The sequence below is a fragment of the Dipteris shenzhenensis genome, chromosome 18, assembly GCF_047967505.1.
Source record: "Dipteris shenzhenensis isolate YYH24624 ecotype China chromosome 18, Dip_SZ_1.0, whole genome shotgun sequence".
NCBI classification, from domain to species: Eukaryota; Viridiplantae; Streptophyta; class Polypodiopsida; order Gleicheniales; family Dipteridaceae; genus Dipteris; species Dipteris shenzhenensis.
The window spans coordinates 46,276,902-46,299,510 of record NC_141613.1 but is presented as its reverse complement, the minus strand read 5'-3'; the positions used below and the strand labels follow the sequence as shown (position 1 = coordinate 46,299,510).

The following is a 22,609-nucleotide window of genomic DNA, read 5'->3' as shown; positions in this document are numbered from 1 at the left end:
TACCTTTGGCAAATTTTGCAGACAGTTGAGGCACTCCATCGACAAAGCGGTTTCCACTCCTACTACTTCCATTGTCCCTGGGCTATAGAAAGGTTATGTAATTTGTGACCAGGATCACAAATTGCACGCTCTTCATTTCCCTTGCACCTTGCTATAGGTGGCTTGCTCCTTGTCCCCACTACTATAGAGGGTTCAATGGAAGCTAGGTAATTTGGACGGAAAGTTGAAGGAGGAGCCGATGTCATAGAGAAGGCAATGTGGAGCTGTTGTGTTGACAAATTTTAAGGTAGTACAAGGGGAGTCTGCAAGTTTGGTGGTGATGATTTAAGCTAGGGAGCAACAACTTTACTGATTTTTGAGGTAGAAGCTCAATCGCACTTTGCACAAAGCACAAATGAAAGACCTTGGCTTTGGTGTTCATCAAGGATGATAGTTGAATCACATTTTGCAAAGAATTCGTTCAATGACAAACCAAAGAAAGCCAGTAATCGAATCTATGATTAAAGGACGAATAGGCCTGCGAATCCATCAAAGAATTTTAATAGCCAACAAATATGCTAGAGAACCATTGCAAGAGAAGCGGAGAGTGCTTAGCGAGAAGTGCTTGATGAGAATAGTGACACTACCATGCGCACAACCAGAAGCCATCGATATGTGAAACAACTAGGAACACAATGCTAGACTAAACAATGAGCACCATCAAAAGCAACAAAAAGCCACTGATCGAAAGCAATAAGACTTGACTGAAATCATGCCATAGATGAAGCTGAGGGATTTGCACCAGCACACCATGCATGCCTTTTATTGGGTAGATGCATGTATTTCATTGAACACACGGTTTGTGGGAATAAATACCCACGTCAACATACAAGTGCACCAATTAAAGAGCTACCAAAAATTAAAGAGCCTTTGCCATTGGGGACAGGGCAAAAAAAAAAGAACATAACAAATAAGAAAATATGTGAATTTTGGTTTGCCCTTTGGGTAGCCTTAGCAACGTTTCAAATTGGGCAAAGCGAAAATTAGGCATTTTTAGAATTTTCGGAAGTGCATTTTTCCTATTGGACAATATGTTGATACGTGGCGTCCCTTCTTCATTGAACTTGAATGCAGACTTTAAAGTGGTTGACTTTCTCTCTCTCTCTGTCTCTCTCTCTCTCTATCTCCCCTTCTTTATCTCCTCAAGTCTTCCTACACACCATCTCCACCTTTTCTCGCTTCCCCGCCCTCCCGCTCCCTCCCCCCCCTCCCTTCCCCCCCTCTCTCTCTCTCTCTCTCCTCACGCTCCCCTTTATCTCCTCCGGTCTTCCTCCACACCATTTTCAGTGGATTTTTTTTTGTTTGCTTTTTTACTTGGCCAGCATTAGAGCGTTTTATGAAACTCTAAAATCCTACTAAGCCATGTGGCACATTCTAACTACGTACAATAGCCTTATACTTAGTAGTGGGCCCATATACTAGCAACTAGCCAAGCATTCTAGTTGATCTTGGGAAGGCTTATGAATGATTAGATATCATTCACCTTGTTCTCTTTGGAGACCAAAGTAAACACAATCTGTGGTGTATAGCTTCATGTTCGGTGAAAATATTATACCATTGAACGTCCACGTTTCTCATATCATTCATTGCAAGATTGCTTGAACGCAACAGGTCAGTCCCCCCAGCCTCTCTCTCTCTCTCTCTTATACTTCCCTCAGTTTTTCCCGATTAGCTACATTTTGAGGCCAGTAGAAGTGTTTCAACATCGGAGCTCGCTTTGCTCTCTGCGAAGCCAGAGCGAGACTGTCACTCATTGGATCCGGAGATAACGCAAACGACGTGGCGTTACAAGCAAAACTGTGTATCTGCTCAGTTGTTTGTGCCATGTCGTTAAAACAGGTGTTGAGGACTGTGTCGTTGGTTCTGAGACGATGCCGAGGGCTCACTTAATGCAAAGGCTGCTGGCAAGTGCGATGGCATACAATTCGTAACCGCAAATGGAGAATCCAAACATTTGTTATATTTGTCGACAAAGGCCGAAGGGACTGTAGTGGTCAGCCAAGCTCTAAAGAGAGAGAGAGAGAGTGTGTGTGTGGTAAGTAGAGCTCTCATGTTGAACTAGCCATTGTTAGCTACGGATACTTGCATCGTGTCGGTGTTTCCATAGTGGATTCGTGGAACAACTTTGGCTCTTGTTTGCAAGTTTAGATGTGCTGGATCGGATTACACTCACTAGGGCCTGGTTGGAGTGGTAGATGGTGATTCTTCTTTAGTTTGAGGGGGACTAGGAATCATGGATAGCCCTATTGGGCAAGTTTATCTTATGTTTAGGAGACCACTTTTTATGAGGCCCGCATAGTAGTTGCGAGCAAGGATGTATTTGAAATACCTCTAAACTTAAACTTTTACTCTGGAAATCATACCGACTCCTTGTGAGGTGGCTCTGTTTTGGGGGGGTTTCCAGTCCCTCCACCCCTATCAAAAGGGGCTTTTGGCACACTCCCATCAATCCCACTAAAGCCTATTTCCAGGCAAGGCAAGGGTAGTAGTGATTGAGCATCTAGGCTCCCTATGGATCTCAGCAATATAGTTGCACCTGAGTGTGGTTTTATCCAGCTCTCTACTGGATGTTTTTTGGCCATCTCTGAGTGTTTTTCCCATCCTTGTGGATGAATAAAATCTACGTTCTTCTTCTATCTTCTGCTTGATTTCTCTGAGTGTGGGTTCAGTGGTGTGCACCAACAATGCGAGAGAGATCAGTGAGAGGTTGAGCCTAATCCGCTGTGTAGTGTTACTCTCAAGTAGGCCCTCAACCATAACACTGCTGCATCGACTGCGACTGTTGGAGGGGTGTGCAAATTGCTGCAGGCCTGTCTACAGCTTCTGCTCTTGCTGTTGGGGTTTTTGCTGCTTTGGGGGATGCTGGATTGAAGGGAAATGCCTTTTTATATCGGGATAGGGCTGGAAGAGGGCTGACCCAGTCTGTTGGAGCACAGACTCCGGACCTGCCACATGGCAATCTGGACTTGCTTTACATGTTGCACCTCTTGCTCATCGTCATGACAGCCTTGTACAACTACCATACTGTACTGCCGACTTGCATTGTGTAGGTGTGCTTGTTCTACTGACATTAGCTGCCGTAGACGTTGACATCAGCCTGTCCTTGTTAAGACCTGCGGCAGTGGTGACTGGGCTGCAGAACTGCCACTTAGGCAGCCATGCCATGGGCTGCAGGTGTCCATGACAAAAATCTTTAAGACTTTTCTGTTGAAAGGGAAATCTGTTTATGTCTCTTTTTAGGGAGAGAATGTCATGGCAATTCTTAAAAATAAAGCAAGGGGCATGGAATAACAATGAGAAGGTGAGCAACGAAAAAGAAATCAATAAAATAGCCTAGGATGAGATGAGAGTAGTTGGCCTTATTGAGCATGACAATGTTTAGTATGATAATGCACGTCGTAATTTTGAGTTGGTGCCTTCATACTTTAGGTTGAAACTGTAACCTTTTGTTATCTTTTTCCATAGATGAAAAAGATCAAGTTTTGTGATTCCTCTACCCTTGATACCCTTTCCGAGGACGAGCGTTGTGCACTTCGAGGTAGTCTCTTTGCTCCATTACCACTGTAGCCATCTTGTGAAGTTGACAATGTTTAATGCACTTCGTAATTTTGAGTTGGCGCCTTTATAATTTAGGTTGAAACTTTAACCTTTTGTTATCTTTTTCCATAGATGAAAAAGATCAAGCTTTGTGATTCCTCTACCCTTGATACGCTTTCGGAGGACGAGCGACGTGCACTTCGAGGTAGTCGCTTTGCTCCATTACCACTGCAGCCATCTTGTGAAGTGAAGGCAAAATCCAGGTGCTTATCATCATTGTTATTATTTCTTTTCTGAATTTTCTGCCTTTCAATGCTTGGTTTCTGAGTTTTGATGTTTATTTTTAAAAGATTGTTTAAAGCTGATCTTCCCTTGAGCTAGACGCAGGTGAGTTTGTATTGTATACAATTATAGAATATTGATGGATAAGTCAGCTCTGCTGAACGAACTGCATGAACTATTTTTATTGAACTGGAAAGGTGTTAATCTATAGGGACATGTAGACGTATGGATGACAATCATTACGAATCCTAAAAGTAGCCCCTTGGATGAAACCTTTGTACGTTAGGATTTCACCTATTTTAAAACGGAAAAATCCGTTATGAAATCAACATCCATGCATGAAAAATTAGTTGAAAGTTGAATCAATGCCTCAAAGCTCGTTTGAAGAAGAAATACACCTAAAAAGGCTTAGATCATGCATGAGCCTACGTGTTCAGAGATCGCTTTGTATCCTAAATTCCTTTTTGTATAAAGATCGAAGAGCTATATCTGAGAAGTCTGTAAGGGTCCGTGGTGACATGGCTTTGGATTGTACATGTCCTACATTGTGAGGCCTGCTATAACAGGAGTGTAGGGGCACTGGTACTTGCAATCAACTTTAACTAGAATCCAATAGTGGCAAAATTTGCTATCATGTTTGACCTAGGCATTCAAATGTGCTCCGGAGGGAATACTATTTGACCTACTTGCTACAATTTATGAGGTACTTATATTTTTTAACCCCTTTAGATAACTGATAAGGGTAATGCTATCTGAGCATGATTCCAAATGAATGTTGGGAAGAAATTCACAAATCTAAGAAAGAATTTGACTTTGGTAACTGTTCCCAAAATAAGGCCTCTCACATATCGTCCTGACCTTTCCATAGTCAATTTGTACATCATCAACCGAGAGGACGTCCAACGTATGTGAGTTCCCATTTTAAAAAATACACATTTGCTCTCTTTCGCGCAAAGTTGCTCTTTTAGAAAGTATGGACAACACTATTTGCATACGGTGTTCATTCTCTGAAAGAGTCTAGCTACAAATCAAGATTCTGAAAGAGTCTAGCTACAAATCAAGATGCCATCTAGAAAGACGGCGACAAACTTTCTCAAATATGGATGAAACAGATCGCTCATCATCTATTGGAAAGTTGGGGCGTCCAAATGGAAGCACTAAGAAATCATAATGGCCGAATCATGTGTCACCAATTGTTGCTTCTTCCAAGAAATAAAGAGGAATCTTTATTAGATTGACTTTGGTTAAAGAAAGTTGACTTTAGTTAAACTAGAATAAGTTTCATATACTTTGATTTGCATTGGTAAAAGAGAACTGTGGGGATGCCCACAAGGGACTAGGATTAGTCCAAGAACTAGAATGCATGCATTTGGCTAACCTCTAATGGGTTAAAGTGTTGGATAATGTTTATTAAATGTGAAGGACCAAGAAGAGTGCAAAAAGGCCAAAAATTCAAAGGGCAAGTGCCGCAAAGTAGGTTGCACAAGAGCCAAAGACCAAGAATAAGTGGCACCCCACTTTATGGTGAGCCCTCAAGGATCAAAAGCCCATAAAAGGCGGCCCTCTTGGAGGAAAGCGCTTTGTCTATGGAGAAAAGTAGTAAAAGCCAGCTTTTGTAAAAAGTACCCTGTTTTAGGCCAGAAAAGCAGGTCTAGCATTTGGAAAAGCACAAGCTAAGCCTAAGATTATGAAAGAAGAGCCCGTGATCTCTATGTAGTATTGAGAGTTTTTCTCAGCCTCATGCTCTCTCTGTGAGCGAGTTGCACAAAGTTATTTCTATTGCAATAAAGTCCTTGGGGTGGGTCCAGCTCTTACTTCTGGGCCCTAGTGCTGTGTTTTCTCTCTTCCTCTCCTTCCCACACTCCCTCTTCATTGCAAATTGTATTCCAGGCTGATCGTTGAGTTCTCCATGTGATGTGTGGAAGGGGAGAGTAGGGAGCACACCGACACACACAAGCAGGATAAGACACAAGAAGTGTGGGGATAAAACGTATGTGTGTACCTCCCCTAGCACACAGTCAACCTTTTATATGAAAGGATAAGGTTACAACACTAAGTATGGTGTACTTAGTGTACTAAACAAATAAAGTACTAAGTGTACTTAACTGTACTTGGGTGGCCATAGAGCCTTTACCCCAACAACCTCCCACTTAAAGGCAATATGCCCTCAAGTAAAAATAAATGAGGCTCAACCTATACCCATCAACTGTCGGCAATGTGCAAACCGCTCTGCAGGCAAGCCTTTTGTCAACAGATCTGCTGGATTATCATCTGTGTGAATCTTGACAAGCTGAATCAGCTTATCATCTATCACCTCCCTGATGAAGTGATACTTCACATCAATGTGCTTTGTCTTTGCATGAAAGACAAGATTGTGTGCCAACTGAATAGCACTCTGACTGTCACAATGCAACAATGGAATATCACCTGTAATGCCCAAATCTTCCACTAGCCGAGATAACCATAAGGCCTCCTTGCATGCCTCTGTGGCTGCAATATATTCAGCTTCCGTAGTAGACAAGGCTATGCACTGCGGCATCCTTGACATCCATGACATTGCACCTCCAGTGAATGTATAAACATAACCGGTAGTAGACTTCCGGTTATCGGGATGACCAGCAAAATCTGAATCCACATAACCATGCACCTTTGCATCTCGCTTGCCAAAGCATATGCACAACTCCTGTGTGCCCTTCAGGTATCTCATGATACCTTTCACTGCATTCCAATGCTTCTTGCCTGGATTTGCCATATACCTGCTAACCACTCCCACTGCAAACGCAATATCAGGTCTGGTAGCAACCATGGCATACATGAGACTGCCACAAGCTGAAGCATACGGAATCTTGGCCATTTCAGCCCTATCAGCATCTGAGTGTGGGCTGTCCATTGCACTGAGTTTCACATACGGAGGCAATGGAGAACTAAGGGTTTTTCCCCCCTCCATATGAAACCTGTGCAATACTTTGCCAATATATTCGGTCTGAGACAAATACAACAAACGCTGTCCCCTGTCTCTCCGTATCCGCATTCCCAGTATGTGATTTGCATCACCAACGTCCTTCATATCAAAGGCCTCATGCAATCTTTTCTTAAGGTCATCAAGCTCCTTACGAGCTCTACCAGCAATAAGCATGTCATCCACATATAAAATGAGAATGATTAAGCTGCCATTTGCAGCCCTTTTGGTATATAAGCAATGATCGTCATCACTTCTCCTGAAACCTTGGGACTTCATGAAGGTATCAAATTTCTTATACCATTCCCTTGGTGCCTGTTTCAGCCCGTAAAGGCTCTTTTTAAGCTTGCATACAAGTGACTCCTTGCCCTTGACTGCAAATCCTTCTGGTTGCTGCATGTAGATCTCCTCATGAAGATCACTGTGAAGAAAGGCTGTCTTCACATCCATTTGGCATAATTCCAAATTCTCACATGCAACCAAAGCAAGTACAATCTTGAGTGTGGTCATCTTAACCACTGGAGAAAAGATCTCATCAAAATCAACACCATACTCCTGCTTAAAGCCCTTGGCAACCAACCTGGCTTTATACCTTGGCTTAGCTCCAAGTGTGACTTTCAATTATACACCCACTTGCATGGCAGTACTTTCATGCCCTTAGGCAACTGCACCAATTCCCAAGTACCATTTTTATGGAGACTGTCCATTTCAGACTTCATGGCTAGTTCCCATAGCCTTTTATCATGCATTTGCACAGCTTCCTTGTAACAGGAAGGTTCTCCACAATCTGTAAGCATAATAAAATCTGCTCCTGGAACAAATCTGTCTGGCGGTTTCATTTGTCGAGTGGACCTTCGGATCCATTGGTCTTGCTGTCCAACTTGCTGCTCACCTAAAACAGGTTGTTGTTCTAGTAGATCAGGCTGCATAATTATGCCTGGGAGGTCTTCCAAAGGTGGCATGTCCCGTAGTACATCTTCCGCCACTGCGGGCTATCCATTTGGACCTGCTGCAGCATCATGCATTGGCTGATTACGCTGCTGTTGTGGCTGATTCGCAGCCTGCCTGAATTGTACAGGATGTCCCGAGTCATCAATGTCAACCTCTGAAGCATCAGAAGGCTTATCTGCTGCCTTAAACATACATGACTCATTAAATAAGACATCATTGCTGCGTATTAGCTTCTTATTCACAGGATCCCATAGGCGGTAACCCATCTCACCACTGTCACCATATCCAAGAAAAATGCATTTAAGAGACTTAGGATCAAGCTTGCTGCGATCTTCTCTGCGTATATGCACGTACACAGTGCAGCCAAAGACCCTCAAGTCCTTATAGGAAGGAGGTTTTCCTGTCCAAAGCTCCTCTGGCACTCTGCCATCTAGTCTTTTATTTGGTGACCTTTTGATGAGATGTACTGCTGTTTTTACAGCTTCAGCCCAAAATCCATGAGGTAAAGCAGCATGTGACATCATAGAGCGAGACTTTTCCTGTATGGTTCTATTCATACGCTCTGCAGTGCCATTTTGCGATGGACTGTAAGGAGCAGTGAGTTCTCTTTTAATACCTCTAGCATCACAAAATGAATTGAATGCATTAGACATATACTCCCCACCGTTATTTGACCGCAAAGCCTTCAGTGTTCTGCCTGTTTGGTTCTCAACCATAGCAAGCCATTTCTGGAACACTGGAAAGACATCACTTTTCAATCGAAGAGGATACAACCACACCTTCCTTGTGGAATCATCTATAAATGTGACAAAGTACCGTGCACCTCCAAGTGAAGGACTAGGCATCTCACACACATCTGTATGCACAAGTTCAAGTTGAGCATCTTTATGTCCTAATCTCCTTTTATGAGGACACTGTAACTGTCTACCATATATGCAGTGCTCACAAAACTTTAAATCAGAAAATTTAAGAGACGGTAAGTAGCCAAGGCGAGCCAATTGCTCCATTCCACTTATGCTCATATGTCCCATTCCACTTATGCTCATATGTCCCATCCGGCTATGCCACATAGAAATATTCGGCAGCTCGGTGGCATGAATATCAGCATGATTACATACTTTAGCATGAAGAGTATACATTGTGTCAACCTTAGAGCCTCTGGCAACAACGAGGGCACCTTTGGTGACCTTCCAGAAACCATGACCAAAGCTGGTCACAAAACCTTCGTCATCCAACATGCCAGTAGAAATCAGATTTTTCTTGACTTCGGGTACATGCCTAACATTGTGAAGCATAAGCTGAGTACCATCAGCAAATACAAGCCTGACATCTCCAATACCAACAATAGAAAAACGACTCCATTACTGCCTGCTGCATATCTTACAAACAATTCTTTGTAAGGTGTAACATGGAATGAGGCACCTGAGTCAATGATCCAAGAGTGCATGTCTGCGAAATCTCCTGCATGGAGAGAATGAGCATCCAAAGTAGAGAGAAATAGAACCTCTCCCTCACTGTCATAACCGTGTGTAGAATGAAGCTCTTCAATCTTCACACTGCTCTTGCCATTGCTTACTGGTACAATTGCTTTTGCATCTGACGCATCAGTGTTTTTGGCTTTGTCTCTCTTATCATTTTTCAGTTTAAAGCACTGCTTTTTAGTATGTCCCTTTTTGCCACAGTAGTAGCACTCATTCGAGACTACATCCTTGGGGATGGTGTATACGCACTTACATGGTTTATCAATCTGTATGATACCCCTAACACAGACCTGCAATGCAAGTTCAACTTCTATTCATCCTCCATCTGCAATTGTTGTGGAGCATGCATTTGGTTGATTGAAAGTCCGATGGCAATATATATTTACCTCAATAAGAAGTTCCTAAACCCAAAGTCTTCTTTCTCATTGAAACTTTGGAGTGTGGACTTTGGAGTCTGCTCATGCTGTCACATCCATTCTCTATGCCCATTGCCCAATGCCGATTGCGTACTAGCCTTCTGCTTGTGATTCATGACCTGTGAACTTTTCTACATCAACTGGAAGAAATCCCTTTCAAGATTCAAAGCTCAAGTTGGAGATTCGACTCTATACAAGTCTGGAGTCATGGGTGGTCACTGGTTAGCTCAACTTTCAAGGCGTATCAAACCAAGGAGTCGGAAGGACTGTGAGCCTTATCTTTGTTGGAGCGGGACTTGCTCCTCCCTTTTCCCCTTTCCTGAGATTTGCCTCTTTGCTGACTTCTCCCCCTTGCATTTAAGGCATTGTTAGGCTTTATTGCATCTTGAGCTTTTAGCTTCTGCTCTTCTTGCAAAATCAGCCCTGTGATATCTAAAAAACTTATGAAAGTGTTTGCATTTGTTACAGCTGTGGTGAATGTATCCCAACTTTCAGGAAGAGAAATCAAGAGTGCCATACCCTTGGTTTCCTCATCCACCACATATTTTTGATTTGCAAGTTGAGTGACAATTGAATTAAACTCATTGAGATGTGCATCCATGGAGGTCCCTTCCTTCATCTTCAGATTGAAGAACTTGCGCAGCCAATATATCTTTGTGGCTACACTCTGCTGCTCATATGTGTCCTGTAGCTTTTTCCACACACCCCAGGCTGTTTTTTCACCATCCACATTCCAAACAACACTCTCATGGAGTGACAATTCAATTATGGACTTTGCTGACAGATCAGCTAGTGCCCAAGCATCATCAGATGTGCCAGTGGGCTTCACACCTTTGTGTATAATAGGAGAATGAAACTGCCTGAGAATTAGCACATTCAGGACCATCTTTTTCCACATTGGGTAGTTAGCAGCACCCTGCAACTTTTTAATATTGAGAAGAGAAGATTCTGAGGATGAAGCCATTACAATCAGCAAGAAATATAACCCACACTTGGGTGCCTGACTCCCTGCAAACTAAGTGCACAGATGCACTTGTAGTTGTGCTCAAAAGTTAATTCCTGCAATTTTCTCCCACTTAACAGTAAATACTGTCTGTTTCCTGCCGGCTGCAGATCCAGAAAAGCAATACTTAATGCATTAATTGATGCTCTGTAGTACAGTACAGCAGTACCTTGATTTGACACAATGTATGTCCCTGCTGTAACAGTGAAAACAGCACTGTTTTATGCACTTTAAACTTCAGTAAAATGACTGTTTACAGTCCAAAAATTGACTCCGGACAGTACCCGACTGTACTTTCTAGTACAGCAACAGAAATTGACTGTATAACTGTCCAAAACTGTCAGAATTAGACTTTCTCTTGCCTCTATAACTGTGTTACACAGTTTAGAACTTGAATGAGGCAAAAGCCCCTTGACTAGAAGCCAATTTTGAAGATTTTAGTGCATACACCGCTTTCCCAAAGCTCCACTGATCACATAAAGCATCTAGGTGTTTCCCCCAACACTGATATGCATAACAATGTCAAAAGCCCCAATTCATACGCATCTGCCACTGTCCCGTAAGTCATAAAATGCATCAAATCCTTGCACAAATCAACTCCAATCAGGAGGATATACGCAAATAAGTGCGTGTATAAGCCAATGCTTGGCTGTGGCTACAAAAGCCCCTTGATTCCACAATTCAAAAAATGAGAATTTCTCTCACATAGGAGGCATAGATCTGCAGATCTACCTCACTGACAACTGAAGGAACAAAAAAAAAACGGGTGAAGCAGGCTGCTCTACGATCGTGAAGGTCTCCGAGCTCTCCGGCGATGGCGATGGCGAGGACATGTACCTGTGGCCACTCGTGGCGCTAATGGCAGATTTGCTGGTGCCGCCTGGGGCGTTGGTAGCGCCGTTGCTGGCGCCTATGGCGCTGGTGGCGTCGCTGGTGGCTGCTGGCCGCTGGCGTCGCTGGTAGCTGCTGGTTGCGCCGATGGCGTCGCTGGTGGCCTTGGCCCTGGCTGGCGTCGCCGGTGGCCTTGGCCTTGGCGACGAACGGCCTCAAAGGCTACGCTAAAAGGCGCGCTGACGGCGCTGTCTGCAGGCTGCCACTGCTGTCGCCGCTGCCTAGCGATGGCTGTGCCTAGCGATGGCTCATCGACGAGGCTGGTAGGGGCCTGTGCAAGGCTGGCGATGACACAGTGAAGCAGCAGATGGACGAGGAAGAAGGGGTCACGGGACAGCCTAAGCTGGTCCTCCTCCTCCACCACTTTGAGTGGGCTGGTGAGGATTGGATGCAAGGCTCTGATACCAGTTGTGGAAGGGGAGAGTAGGGAGCACACCGACACACACAAGCAGGATAAGACACAAGAAGTGTGGGGATAAAATGTATATGTGTACCTCCCCTAGCACACAGTCAACCTTTTATATGAAAGGATAAGGTTACAACACTAAGTACGGTGTACTTAGTGTACTTAACAAATAAAGTACTAAGTGTACTTAACTGCACTTGGGTGGCCATAGAGCCTTTACCCGAATAGTGATGTATGAGATTTCCAGCCACTTGACAAAGAATTCCTTCGAGTGCGATTTGTTCGAGAGTGCTACGGATGGGTTCTTGATGCTACGATTTGATCTCTAGCCATTTGTGGTCACCTTTCGGAAGTGCAAATTAGCCAGAGAGCTGCAGTTTGTTTTTGAAAGCTAGGTTTGAGGTTTGGTTTAAGGTTTTAGTGGTATCAGAGCTTAGGGTCACTTTCCTTGCTGACAGCAGTGATTTAGGATAAGACAGTTTCAACACCAATATCCCAGCCCAAAAGCTTCTAGATTGATTTCAAAATCAGCTCAGCTTGCTCTAGCCAATCGACTCACCATAAAATTGTGAACAAAGCAATTTGCGATTTGATCTACAGGCAGTCCCAGAACTTTGTTGCAACTCTTTGTTGAAGATTCGACTCTGTTTTGAGATCTGGGAAGCTATCCATATAGTATATGCACCTTTTCTGGTTCCAAATCCTCGGATAGTTGGTTGCATCATATAACCAAAAGCCACTCCAACCATTCCTTCATCACACATCGCATCGGCTTTTGTCTTCATCTATTGCTATGGAATTTTATTTTGATCTTCCACGATCAAAGAACAGGAATGATGGATTTGGACTATAATTAACAGGTTTAATAAGCAAGCCCTGTTCATTGCACTCAGGAAGACTATCAAGGCGGACCATATGGCCAAGTTTATGGCACAGATTTTCAAGCACCATGGGATGCCTAAATCGATAATAAGTGACCGAGACTCAAGAATGACCAGTTTATTTTGGAGATAACTTTTTGATAATATGGGTACAAAATTGGAGTTCTCCTCTTGCTTTCACCCTCAGATAGACGGTCAAGTTTTTGTCCAAGTTGCGGCTTGCTGGTATTGCGATAATTCTATCTTTCTTAAATGGTGCGTTGCCCTATCAGCTAGATTTAGATGCTCGTTTTGGAGAGACTAAAATGAAATAGTTTAGACTTCACAAGCAGATTTAGCTTGAATGAAGAGATATTGGACTACTTTTTGATTAGCCTTCTCCTTTGGTGCTAGCCTTTGTCATGGCTGAGTCTGTCCTTCACCTCTGGAGTGTCGACAGAAACTCAATCGAAGACTTTGTATAAATGGATGCTCAAGTATGTGTGGGTGTGTGGATTTGTATGTGTGAGAGCATATTTTTATACGGTGGTCTACACCCATTGTTGGCGCTGATGACGTCAATGGGGATGTCATAGTAGCTAGTCCCTGCCATGCGTGATGGAGTTTATGGTTTTCAATCTTATGAGTGACTATCATGAGATTGAAACTGCACTATGTTGTGTTTTTAGAGGATGAGTTTGGGAATGTTTTCGGATTCATCTGGGTATAGGTCCTTTCAGCTTTTTATGTTTTAAATAAGAGTGAGAGTGAGTGTGTGTGTGTGTGTGAGAGAGAGAGAGAGAGAGAGAGCGTTAATTCTAGTCTTTTGGAAGATTTTGTTTCTTGACTTGCTTGTTTATTTTTGCTTAGTCACCTTCTTCCTTTCTTCTTTATTTCTTGTGTTCTTTCTCTTTTGTTTATTTGACGTGTTTTAGTAAGCACTAGGTTTGCCCAAGAGACTCCGCGGGACTTTAGAAACCCAGTATAGTTGCTTATGCTTGGGCAGTGATGATGACATAAGTGTTGCTTTGCTTGCTAAGTATGTCCTCCTTTTGTTTTTCATAAAAGTTTTTGTTTACCTCTTTTTTTGTGTGTAGCACAACAAAAAATCTAAATTTGTATGATTGGATTTGTTCTAGTCTTACAAAGGTATAAGGTAATTCCATGGTGTTAGACCTTTTAAAATGTTATGTGTCCGAACAGAAATTTGAGTGGGAAAAGTACCTCCCACTAGTGGAATTTGCTTACAACAATAACACTCCTAACTCCACAAGAAAAGCCCCGTTTGACGTAACATATTTTACGACCTATTCTGCAGACCAATGATGAGATATTGGCTGCTGATCAGCATGTTTGGGACCTCGATACAGCCTTCTATTTGGTTCAGAGAACGATTGAAAGGTCACAAGAAAAGCAAAAAAGAGCTGTAGCTAAGCATAGGAGGTAACTTCCAAGAAGGAGATTGGGTACTCTCAAATTCGAGAAAGCCAGACGTAGAAAGATGAAAGGAAAAGAAAAGGTATATACAAAGTTGTCTCCTAGATACTATGGGCCATTCCATGTTAGTGAACCCATAAATGAATTCGCATATCGACTAGAGCTACTAGACACTTGGAAGATTCACATTGCTTTTCAGGTGAGTCTTTTAAAGAAGTACCAAGTTCTAGAACCCACAGAACCAGTTTAAGAAGAACTACTAGAAGAGGAAGAAATGGAGGAGATTATCCAACTAGAACAGATTGTATGTCACATAAAGAAAAAGGGACCCAGGGGCAAGGTTACTTGCAGGTAGCTTCTGAAGTTCAAGAACTATTCGGCACTCGATGCCAAGTGGATAAATGAGGAGTTATTTTTTGAGTATCCTCAAGTTTTACAAATGTATCAAGAAGCTTTTTAGTTGAGGGCAACTGATTAGAAGCAAAGGAGATGTCACCATCTGGTGTTGACTTTGGTTAGAGAAAGTTGACCTTGGTTAACTAGAATAAGTTTTATTTACTTTGCTTTGCATTGATAAAAGAAAGAAAGAAAGAAAGAAAGTTTATTAAAGTCTTCGACAGACCGATGGGTCTATGGGACTGTGAAAATCCTGATACAACAAGCTGTGGTAGTGGAGCTACTAAATGAGCGTCCATACCAATGCAAAATGCAAAAATGCAGAATGGCAGTACTAAGTCCTAAGTACAACATAGTCATGTCGATGGTCGACTATATATCAATCTCAGCATTGTCATCAATATCATCATCATCATCGGTAGCAGCAAGATATCAGGATGGATGAGGCAGTGGAGGCATGAAGTCGGCAATAGAGTGTTGTCGGCCACTCAGAGGTGCGGTCCTGGCACATCTCTTGGTTGTAGCTCTGCGTCTGACCAGGGCTACTATGACCCCCGTCGGTTGGGCTCCGACTCTAAACAAGGAGGGGATGTCCCCAAGTGTGATCTGTGTGTCGACACTCTGTCTGAGGTGTCAGGTCACAGGCTCCGGGTCACGGTCATGTTGAGGCCTCGTCTCGTGGGGGTCCATGTGATCTAGCTGAAAGAACTCCGTGATAGAGCTCTGAGAGGGATCAGCCGAGGAAGAAGTTTGCTCCTGTCTTTGTGCTTAGAGTATCCTCTCACGGTGTCTAAGTGCCTCATGAATGAAACCTGCCAAACACCGCTGGTCTGGGTAGGAGATGAAACATGCCAAAATCCCATAACTATCCCTGAAGAGGCAGTGGAAACGCCCTCGGATCTCATAGTACACAGGACACCTGAAGATGAAATGCTCCTCTGTCTCAACCTCCTACATGCCACACAGTGTGCATACGTGCCTCTCCCTGGGTAGTCGCTTTGCTCTGCCGCCCTCGATGCGAAGTCTATGTGAAGAGACCCGGAACTGCTGCCCAAGAGAGATCCTCGATATAAGCTCTCAGCATATCTTCCATAGTCTGATTGACCCTCTCAAGTCTGTCCATCTAATCCAGGATGACCATCCAAACTGATGCTGAGCTGAGTGTCCAATGCCGTGAATATATCTCTCCAAAAACACCCATTAAACTTAGCATCTCTGCCACTGACTATTTCAGTCAGCAAGCCATACAGGCTAAATAAATCAAGTCTGAAATATTTTTTCTCATAGGTATGAACCAAAGCAATTTGGTGAGCCTATCCACGATCAGAAAAATTGCATTAATCCCACGAGAGATTCGGGATAATCCTACCACAAAATCCGCGGAAATACTATGCCATTGCTTTTCAAGCATCTCAAAGGACGCAGTAGGCCTCCACGTCTCAAGCACTCAAGTTCATTGACTTGACACTATTGACCAGTTCGAGCATACAATTCAGCATCAACCTTAAGCGTGGGCCAAAAGAAGGTCCCTTTGAATAGATCCAAACTTCTTTGTATCCTGAGGTGACCAGCATTGGGACTGTCATGACACTCAAACAAGATACGAGACATAGCATCCCTCGCTTTCATAGGGTAGGCCAAGAAGCAGCCTAGAAACTTAATGCGTCAATAAGGAGCAAAGCAATATAAGACTGCACAACTTCCCCCGTTGGGAATGAGATAATACAGCATGGAGCTCAAGGTGGCATAGTTTGCATAATCAATCTTTATCATTGTGCCTCAAGCGTGGAAATGAGTGAACTTAGGAACCACTTCAAAAGGTTGGCAATCACATCGATCCTCTAGCATCCAAGGACAACGGCGATAAGACTTTATATTCTCTTGGGGAGTTGAGCCTTATTTCATGAAGATTGATTTAAGAATGCGCTATTATTATATAAGGATATTTGAGAAAGATGTCTATAAGACTGCGTTTGAAACCTTAAACCAAAGCTCAAACCCAGCTTTCAAAAACAAATCGCAACTCTCTGGCTAATTCGTACTTCAGAAAGGTGATCACATGTGGCTGGAGATCAAATCGCAGCATCAAGAACCCATCCGCAGCACTCTAAAACAAATCGCACTTGAAGGAATTCTTTGCTAGGTGGCTGGAAATTTCGAGGACGAGAGAACACAGCACTAGGGCCTAGAAATGACGGCTGGACCCCCCCCCCCCCCCCCCCCCCCCCACCCCCCGGGGCTTGATTGCAATGGAAATAACTTTGTACGACTAGCTCGCAGAAAGAGCATGGGGCTGAGAACAATTCTCAATACCACTTAGACCTTGGGGGCTTCTTTATAATCTACGCCCAGCTTGTGCTTTTCCAACAGCTAGACTTGCTTTTCTAGCCTAAAATAGGCTGTTTTTACTGCTTTTCTCCGTAGACAAAGTGCTTTCCTCCAAGTGGGGTGCATTTTATGATCTTTTTATCCTTGTGGAGCCACCACAAAGTGGGACATCACGGATTCTTAGTCTTTGGCTCTTGTGGGAGCTACTTTTTGGCACTTGCCCCTTGAATTTTGGCCAAAGCCTTTTTGCACTCTTCTTGGTCCTACACATTCAATAAACATTACCCAAACACTTTAACTCATTAAAGGTTAGTCAAATGCATGCATTATAGTTCTTGGACTAATCCTAGTTCCTTGTGGGCATCCTCACAATTCTCTTCAACCTAGGTAAAACCAAGGTCATGATCTTCAATACATCTCGAGCCATCATGCATCAGGAGCAGTTCACATTTGCGGGGTCATCTGTTGAGATAGTTTCATCATACACTTATCTTGGGGTTATCTTCTCTGGACCCAGCGTGACTACGAGACCCGCGATGCAGGCACGCTTGAGTAGAGGGTATGCTTCATTGGCAAGACTAGTGCTTCCGCTCGCACTTTCAGAATCCACGCACCAAGGGGTTGCTTTTTGACTCCTTGGTTCACCCAGCGGGGATGTACGGCAGCCCTTGTTGGGGGCTAGACTTGTCGGATACAGAGTGGGCCCGTGTGAAGCGGCTACAGGTTCTCATGTTATCACGGATGATTCGTGGTAAGTCATCTGTTCCTCACTAGATCATTCAGGCTGAGTTTGGGTCACACCTTTACAGCTAGATGCTGCATTTCAGGTCATCACGTATCGGTACAGAGTTAGGGAATATGGGATTATACCTCGGGGCGTAGCAGGCTACCATGGATAGCTCTATCCTCTTCTATGGCACTTGCTTCAGGAGGAGACTAGAGGTGCTGGTATGCACATACAGAGAGATGGTTTGAGTGATTGGGGCTTCACATGGATAGACTACCTCCCTTCCAGTACAGCATGGATGCTCCGTTTTCTCCCCTCTTATCACTCGAGGTCAACCAGGTTATCCGTGAGGATCTACTACAGCTACACACATTTCGGACCTGGTTGGGACCGAGTGAACTCCTAGTGAAGCTTAGCTTCTATAGAGATCACTTCTTACATATCACAGCGGAGGGTTTCATTGACCCACCAGGATACACGCAGATTCACCTACCCCACTCGCTTCTTTGATTGCGAAGAGTATCTTCTTATATTGGAGCTTGCCTACAATAGGAAGAAAGAAATAAAGAAAGAAAGAGAAAGTTTATTAAAGTGCTAAGGATTCAGCCACCCGTATCAGTCCATTCATGCTGATGTGTATGGATAGTCGGAGAAATAGCCACCTATGAGCTCCCAAATAAGCTGAGCTTTCTGTTAGAAATGACCCAACAGAGGGTACGCACAGCGGAAGACTGATAGAATAGCCCAGGAGCTCACACAGTGTGGTGTGGGGTGTGGAATCACAAACTTCTTAACTTACGTGCATACAATAGATGTGCAGACTCATCAATAGACAATGAACCAGCCAGATAGAGAAGCCATATCTCCGTCCAAAGCTATGGACACAATACAAAAGAGATAGATCCAGTCCCACCAATGGTGTGGTACTCTGATCTTACCACAAGGTACTTCTCCTATCTGCTGGCTATCTCTAGACTCGAGTTCGCGTGCTCCACCTCGAGCTTCTGTAGACTATCCGTCCAAATCCCTTCCACCTTGGTGTCTTTGCACCAGCCTAGGTGGGCATCACTCTGAGCTAGGTCTGCAGCTCTACAGCCCACTTGAATCCTCCTGGATAGAGGCCCACACGTGGCTGTTCTGCTGCTCTTTCTGCTCCCTGAATTGCTGCTCCAAGTGATAATGAATGAGGGCTGGAGGCCCTCCTTTTTTAGGCCCCAAGGGGGCTGACAAAAACCGACCAGCCTGCAGCAAACTGGCTGACCAGTCTGTGGCTGGTCCAGACTCCAGCCCTATAAGGGCTCACAACCTGGGGCCTTTTGGGCCCACTCTTCTAGGGCCTTGGCCCTCTAATCAAGGCAAGGGCCCAGCCTATATAAAGGCAGGTCCCTGCCTCATGGCAGCCTCTTTTGCTGCTCCTCTAGGCCTCATCCAGCCCCATACTTCTCCGTACAGCTGCGTGCCACCTGTCCCGGATCTGCACACCCTCCGTACTGCTCCGTACAGTTGCGCCACCTGTCCCGGGTCTCCTCTAGGTGTGCTGCCCTCATGACAGCCATGATGCTGTCCATGTGGCAGCCCCTTCCTCTCTTTTTCTGTGGGGTACTGCCCTAGGTCTCCCTCCCCCATGCTCTGCTCATATGGGGGCTTACAGATGGGGAGGTGACCATTCCAACAATTTCCTAGATCTACTGTTAGGACAAGAGCATGGAGGTACCTGGGCTGGTACAGCAGCATGTACAGCAGGTACACATGGGTTGCATCAGTGCGCACACCTGCAGCAAGAGAGAGAGGCTGGTGCAGGCCATACACTATACAGGTGCTGTGTCAGCAGGGCTGTACAGCGGGTCGGTGGAGCAGAGGCATGCTGACAGCAGCATACAGTGTGGAATTTGGGGCCATTTATAGGCCTGGCCCCAGGTTGGTAGACTGCTGCTTAGGTGGGCCAGTAAAGGCTCTACAAACAGGCGCCTTCCAGGTTGGCAACAGAGAGCAGACCAGGTTGGGGGAGAAGGCCTGGCAGGTTGGCAGCAAGGGTAGAAATGGTTTGCTGACGCACTGGTCGGCCAGTCTGTCTTATCAAGGCCTATCTAAGGCCTTCCCCTGGGATCTTTTGAAGCATTCATTGGTGGTAGAACTGAGCATCCTTTGGACACTCCAGTCTGCAGACCAGCACCTTGGTTGAGAGCATTGTGGAGGACAGGAATGCAAAAGTGAACCTAGAGGTCTACATCAGCAGTACCATATACACAGGAGTGTTCTTGCAGGGCAGAAGCGTTCGGAGCAGAACTTTTGCAGTAGTGCGTCTGCCTTGGGCAGCTACTGAAGCCTGTCATAGAGGCATGTGGCAGAGAGGATGAATTTCTACAGAGGGCAAAACAGAGCCTTGTTTTGGTGCCTTACGTCAGGGATTGTTTCTAGAAGTGTTGGTACATATGTTGGCAAGATTTTGTACTTGAGATTCATCTATAGACTTCTATACATATGAGTACTCTTTCAGATCTGAATTGCTTCTTATGTTTAAATAAAGCACATTTATTTGAGTTGTAGTACCTTGTGATCTCGGGGTGAATCTTCTGCTGCGGAGTATTGTTGGCCTTAAGCAAGCAAGCTACCTCTACTTTTCTAACATGGATACCAGCCTAAAGCCGCACGGGTAGTTGGCTTGCAGAGTGTCAAGGTTGGCCCTGTTGCTGTTTGGTTCTAAACAGCAACAAGATATGTTTTAGTTTGCAACAGAAAGCATAAAAAGTGCTTAAGACAGGGTGTAGTTTTATAAAGAAGGTCACTTAAGGTTTTCTGAAAGGGCCAATGGGTTTACTCGAAGATCCCTGAAGGTTCTCAAGTAATGCGTACTGGTCAGGCGTATACAATATCTTCATGCTTTTATGCTCCATTCTTGATCTTTAAAAAGGTCAATGAAATGGCTTACAAGTTGTATTTACTTGATGGAGTTCGCGTACATCCAACCTTTCATGTCAGCAGACTGAAAGAGAAGTCGGGTGCAGGAGATAATTTAGTCTCTGAGTATGGACTTGTACAACTCGAGGATCTGATCACTTAGATGCCACATGAACTAGAATATATTGCCACACCAAGAAAGGAACCGTGAGCTGCAAAAGACTCAATAAGTTTCTGCGCAAAATTACCAAGAAAAGGGCTGCCAGGCTCAAGAGAGAGCCTACCCTCCAATCCAAGTGCAGAAGGAGAAGCTTGGAGCAGCCAAGGGCCCCCAGGCCACCTAAAAAAGAGCCACCACCTGCAATGCGACCTCTGGGAAGGTGTGAGCAGGCTCGTGAGTAAACCCACGGGATCCCAGCGCCAAAGTGCCTTCAAATGAATTGCGAATTACAGGGGGGAACTCCACAGGCCAGCGCAGGCTGGCTAAGGAGTTGACAGGGAGCCTTGAAGGCATGTGAGTGCCTTTGGCACCTCATCCCAGCCACATGGGCTGCGACAGCTGCATTTGGCGAGGTATAGGTGGAGGAGAGGAGCTGGAGAAGGGCGAGAGGAGGGGTCAGGGGTGGAAGGAGAGGTGAGAAGCGCGGGAGGAGCTATGGTGGTGGAGAGCTGAGGCCGGGGGGGGGGCAGAGATGGGAGCAGGAGCGGCAGTTTTATTCTCTCTCCGGGCTTCCCATAGGCCACCATTTTTACTTTCTCACTATCCATTTGCAAGTATACTTCAGTTCCTTCAGCTTGTTGTTTGCTTCCTTGCATTAGGATTAATCTTTTTGGGGAGTGACTTGAAGCATTTTGTTTCATTTTCAAGAAGCCTACATGCATGCATAACATGCAAGAACATACTTACCTACCTATGGTATGCTTAGAGGGATGTCCATATTTACATACCTACCTAACTTTTGTCCATGAACTTGCGCATGCCTATGCATAAGTATTAAGTACACATTTATTTATATATACACAATCACACATGCACACACAGATGCATACATGCATGCATACATACATACATACATACATACATATACGTTACCTACCTATGTACCATAGTTGCCTTATGTTTTGAAACATGACATTTGGAAATGATTTCAAATGTTTGGAATTTTTTTGAAACATGTATCCTTTCAAAGTTTTCTCTAGGCTGGTATGCATAAAAAATTATATGCCCACTCAAAACATACATATGCCTGGGTCATGCACTAGTGGTTTTTTTTTTTTTTTTTGGCAAAGAAAGGAACCTCGTATTAATGCTTGAAAGACTTCATACAAAATAGCAGCCCCGAAGGTGCTGAGTATGGAAAAAACTGGAAGGCTGAAAGAAGAAAAAACCAGCATGTTCTAAAGAAATCCAGCTCACTGCCTAGGGGATCTTCAGTACAAGGGCTAACAGCCAGGTGGGGGGACTATTCAACCAGCGAATCCCTCGTAGAGTGAAAATGTAGAAAACTCCTGCAGGTCAAGCCTTGCAGAAACGAGTGCGCCTCGCGGCAGTTGCCCTAGAGCCCGGGGTCCCACGCTCCCAGGTGGAGCGCAAGGTGTAGATGATATCTTGCTAGATGGCGACCAAGGTAGCAGAGGGTGGAAACAGATGCTCATCCATCATGAGACTACAGTGAGCAATCCAGATGTTCCATGCTGTGATATTGGCTACTACCTCCCACACACTATCCTCCCGAGGAGAGTGAGGATCGGGGTTATCAAGAGGGACAGCCTCATGGAGCTCTATGCTCTGAATGCTCAAACCCTGTATCCGGTAAGTTTAAGAGACCTCATCAATTTGGAATGCGTGTCCTCCCTGAGTCAACCAAACCACCGTCCCCCAAGTGTAGTCCCTCTGAAGGCTCTGCATGATATGGGTCATGATCCTGAGGGCTCCCATGCAGATCCTCACTGCGTTGCGACAGCTCCAGAGATAGTGCGGGATCGTCTCGAGAAATC

The 22,609-nt window shown here is 44.6% G+C and overlaps 1 protein-coding gene across 3 annotated transcripts in view; it reads left to right on the top strand.

Annotated features, from left to right (window-relative positions):
- The first annotated feature begins 1,492 nt into the window (after positions 1–1,492).
- The window catches only part of LOC147891305 (E3 ubiquitin-protein ligase), a 35,448-nt gene continuing 14,331 nt past the window's right edge, over positions 1,493–22,609 (top strand). For all 3 annotated transcript variants that reach the window (XR_015542624.1, XM_087389774.1, XM_087389773.1), the window contains exons 1-3: positions 1,493–1,650; positions 3,505–3,577; positions 3,709–3,839. Coding sequence is in view for 2 of the 3 variants with exons in the window: in XM_087389774.1 (XP_087245900.1) it covers positions 3,709–3,839 (131 nt within the window). In the remaining variant the exon portion in view is untranslated. The remainder of the gene's footprint in view (positions 1,651–3,504; positions 3,578–3,708; positions 3,840–22,609) is intronic.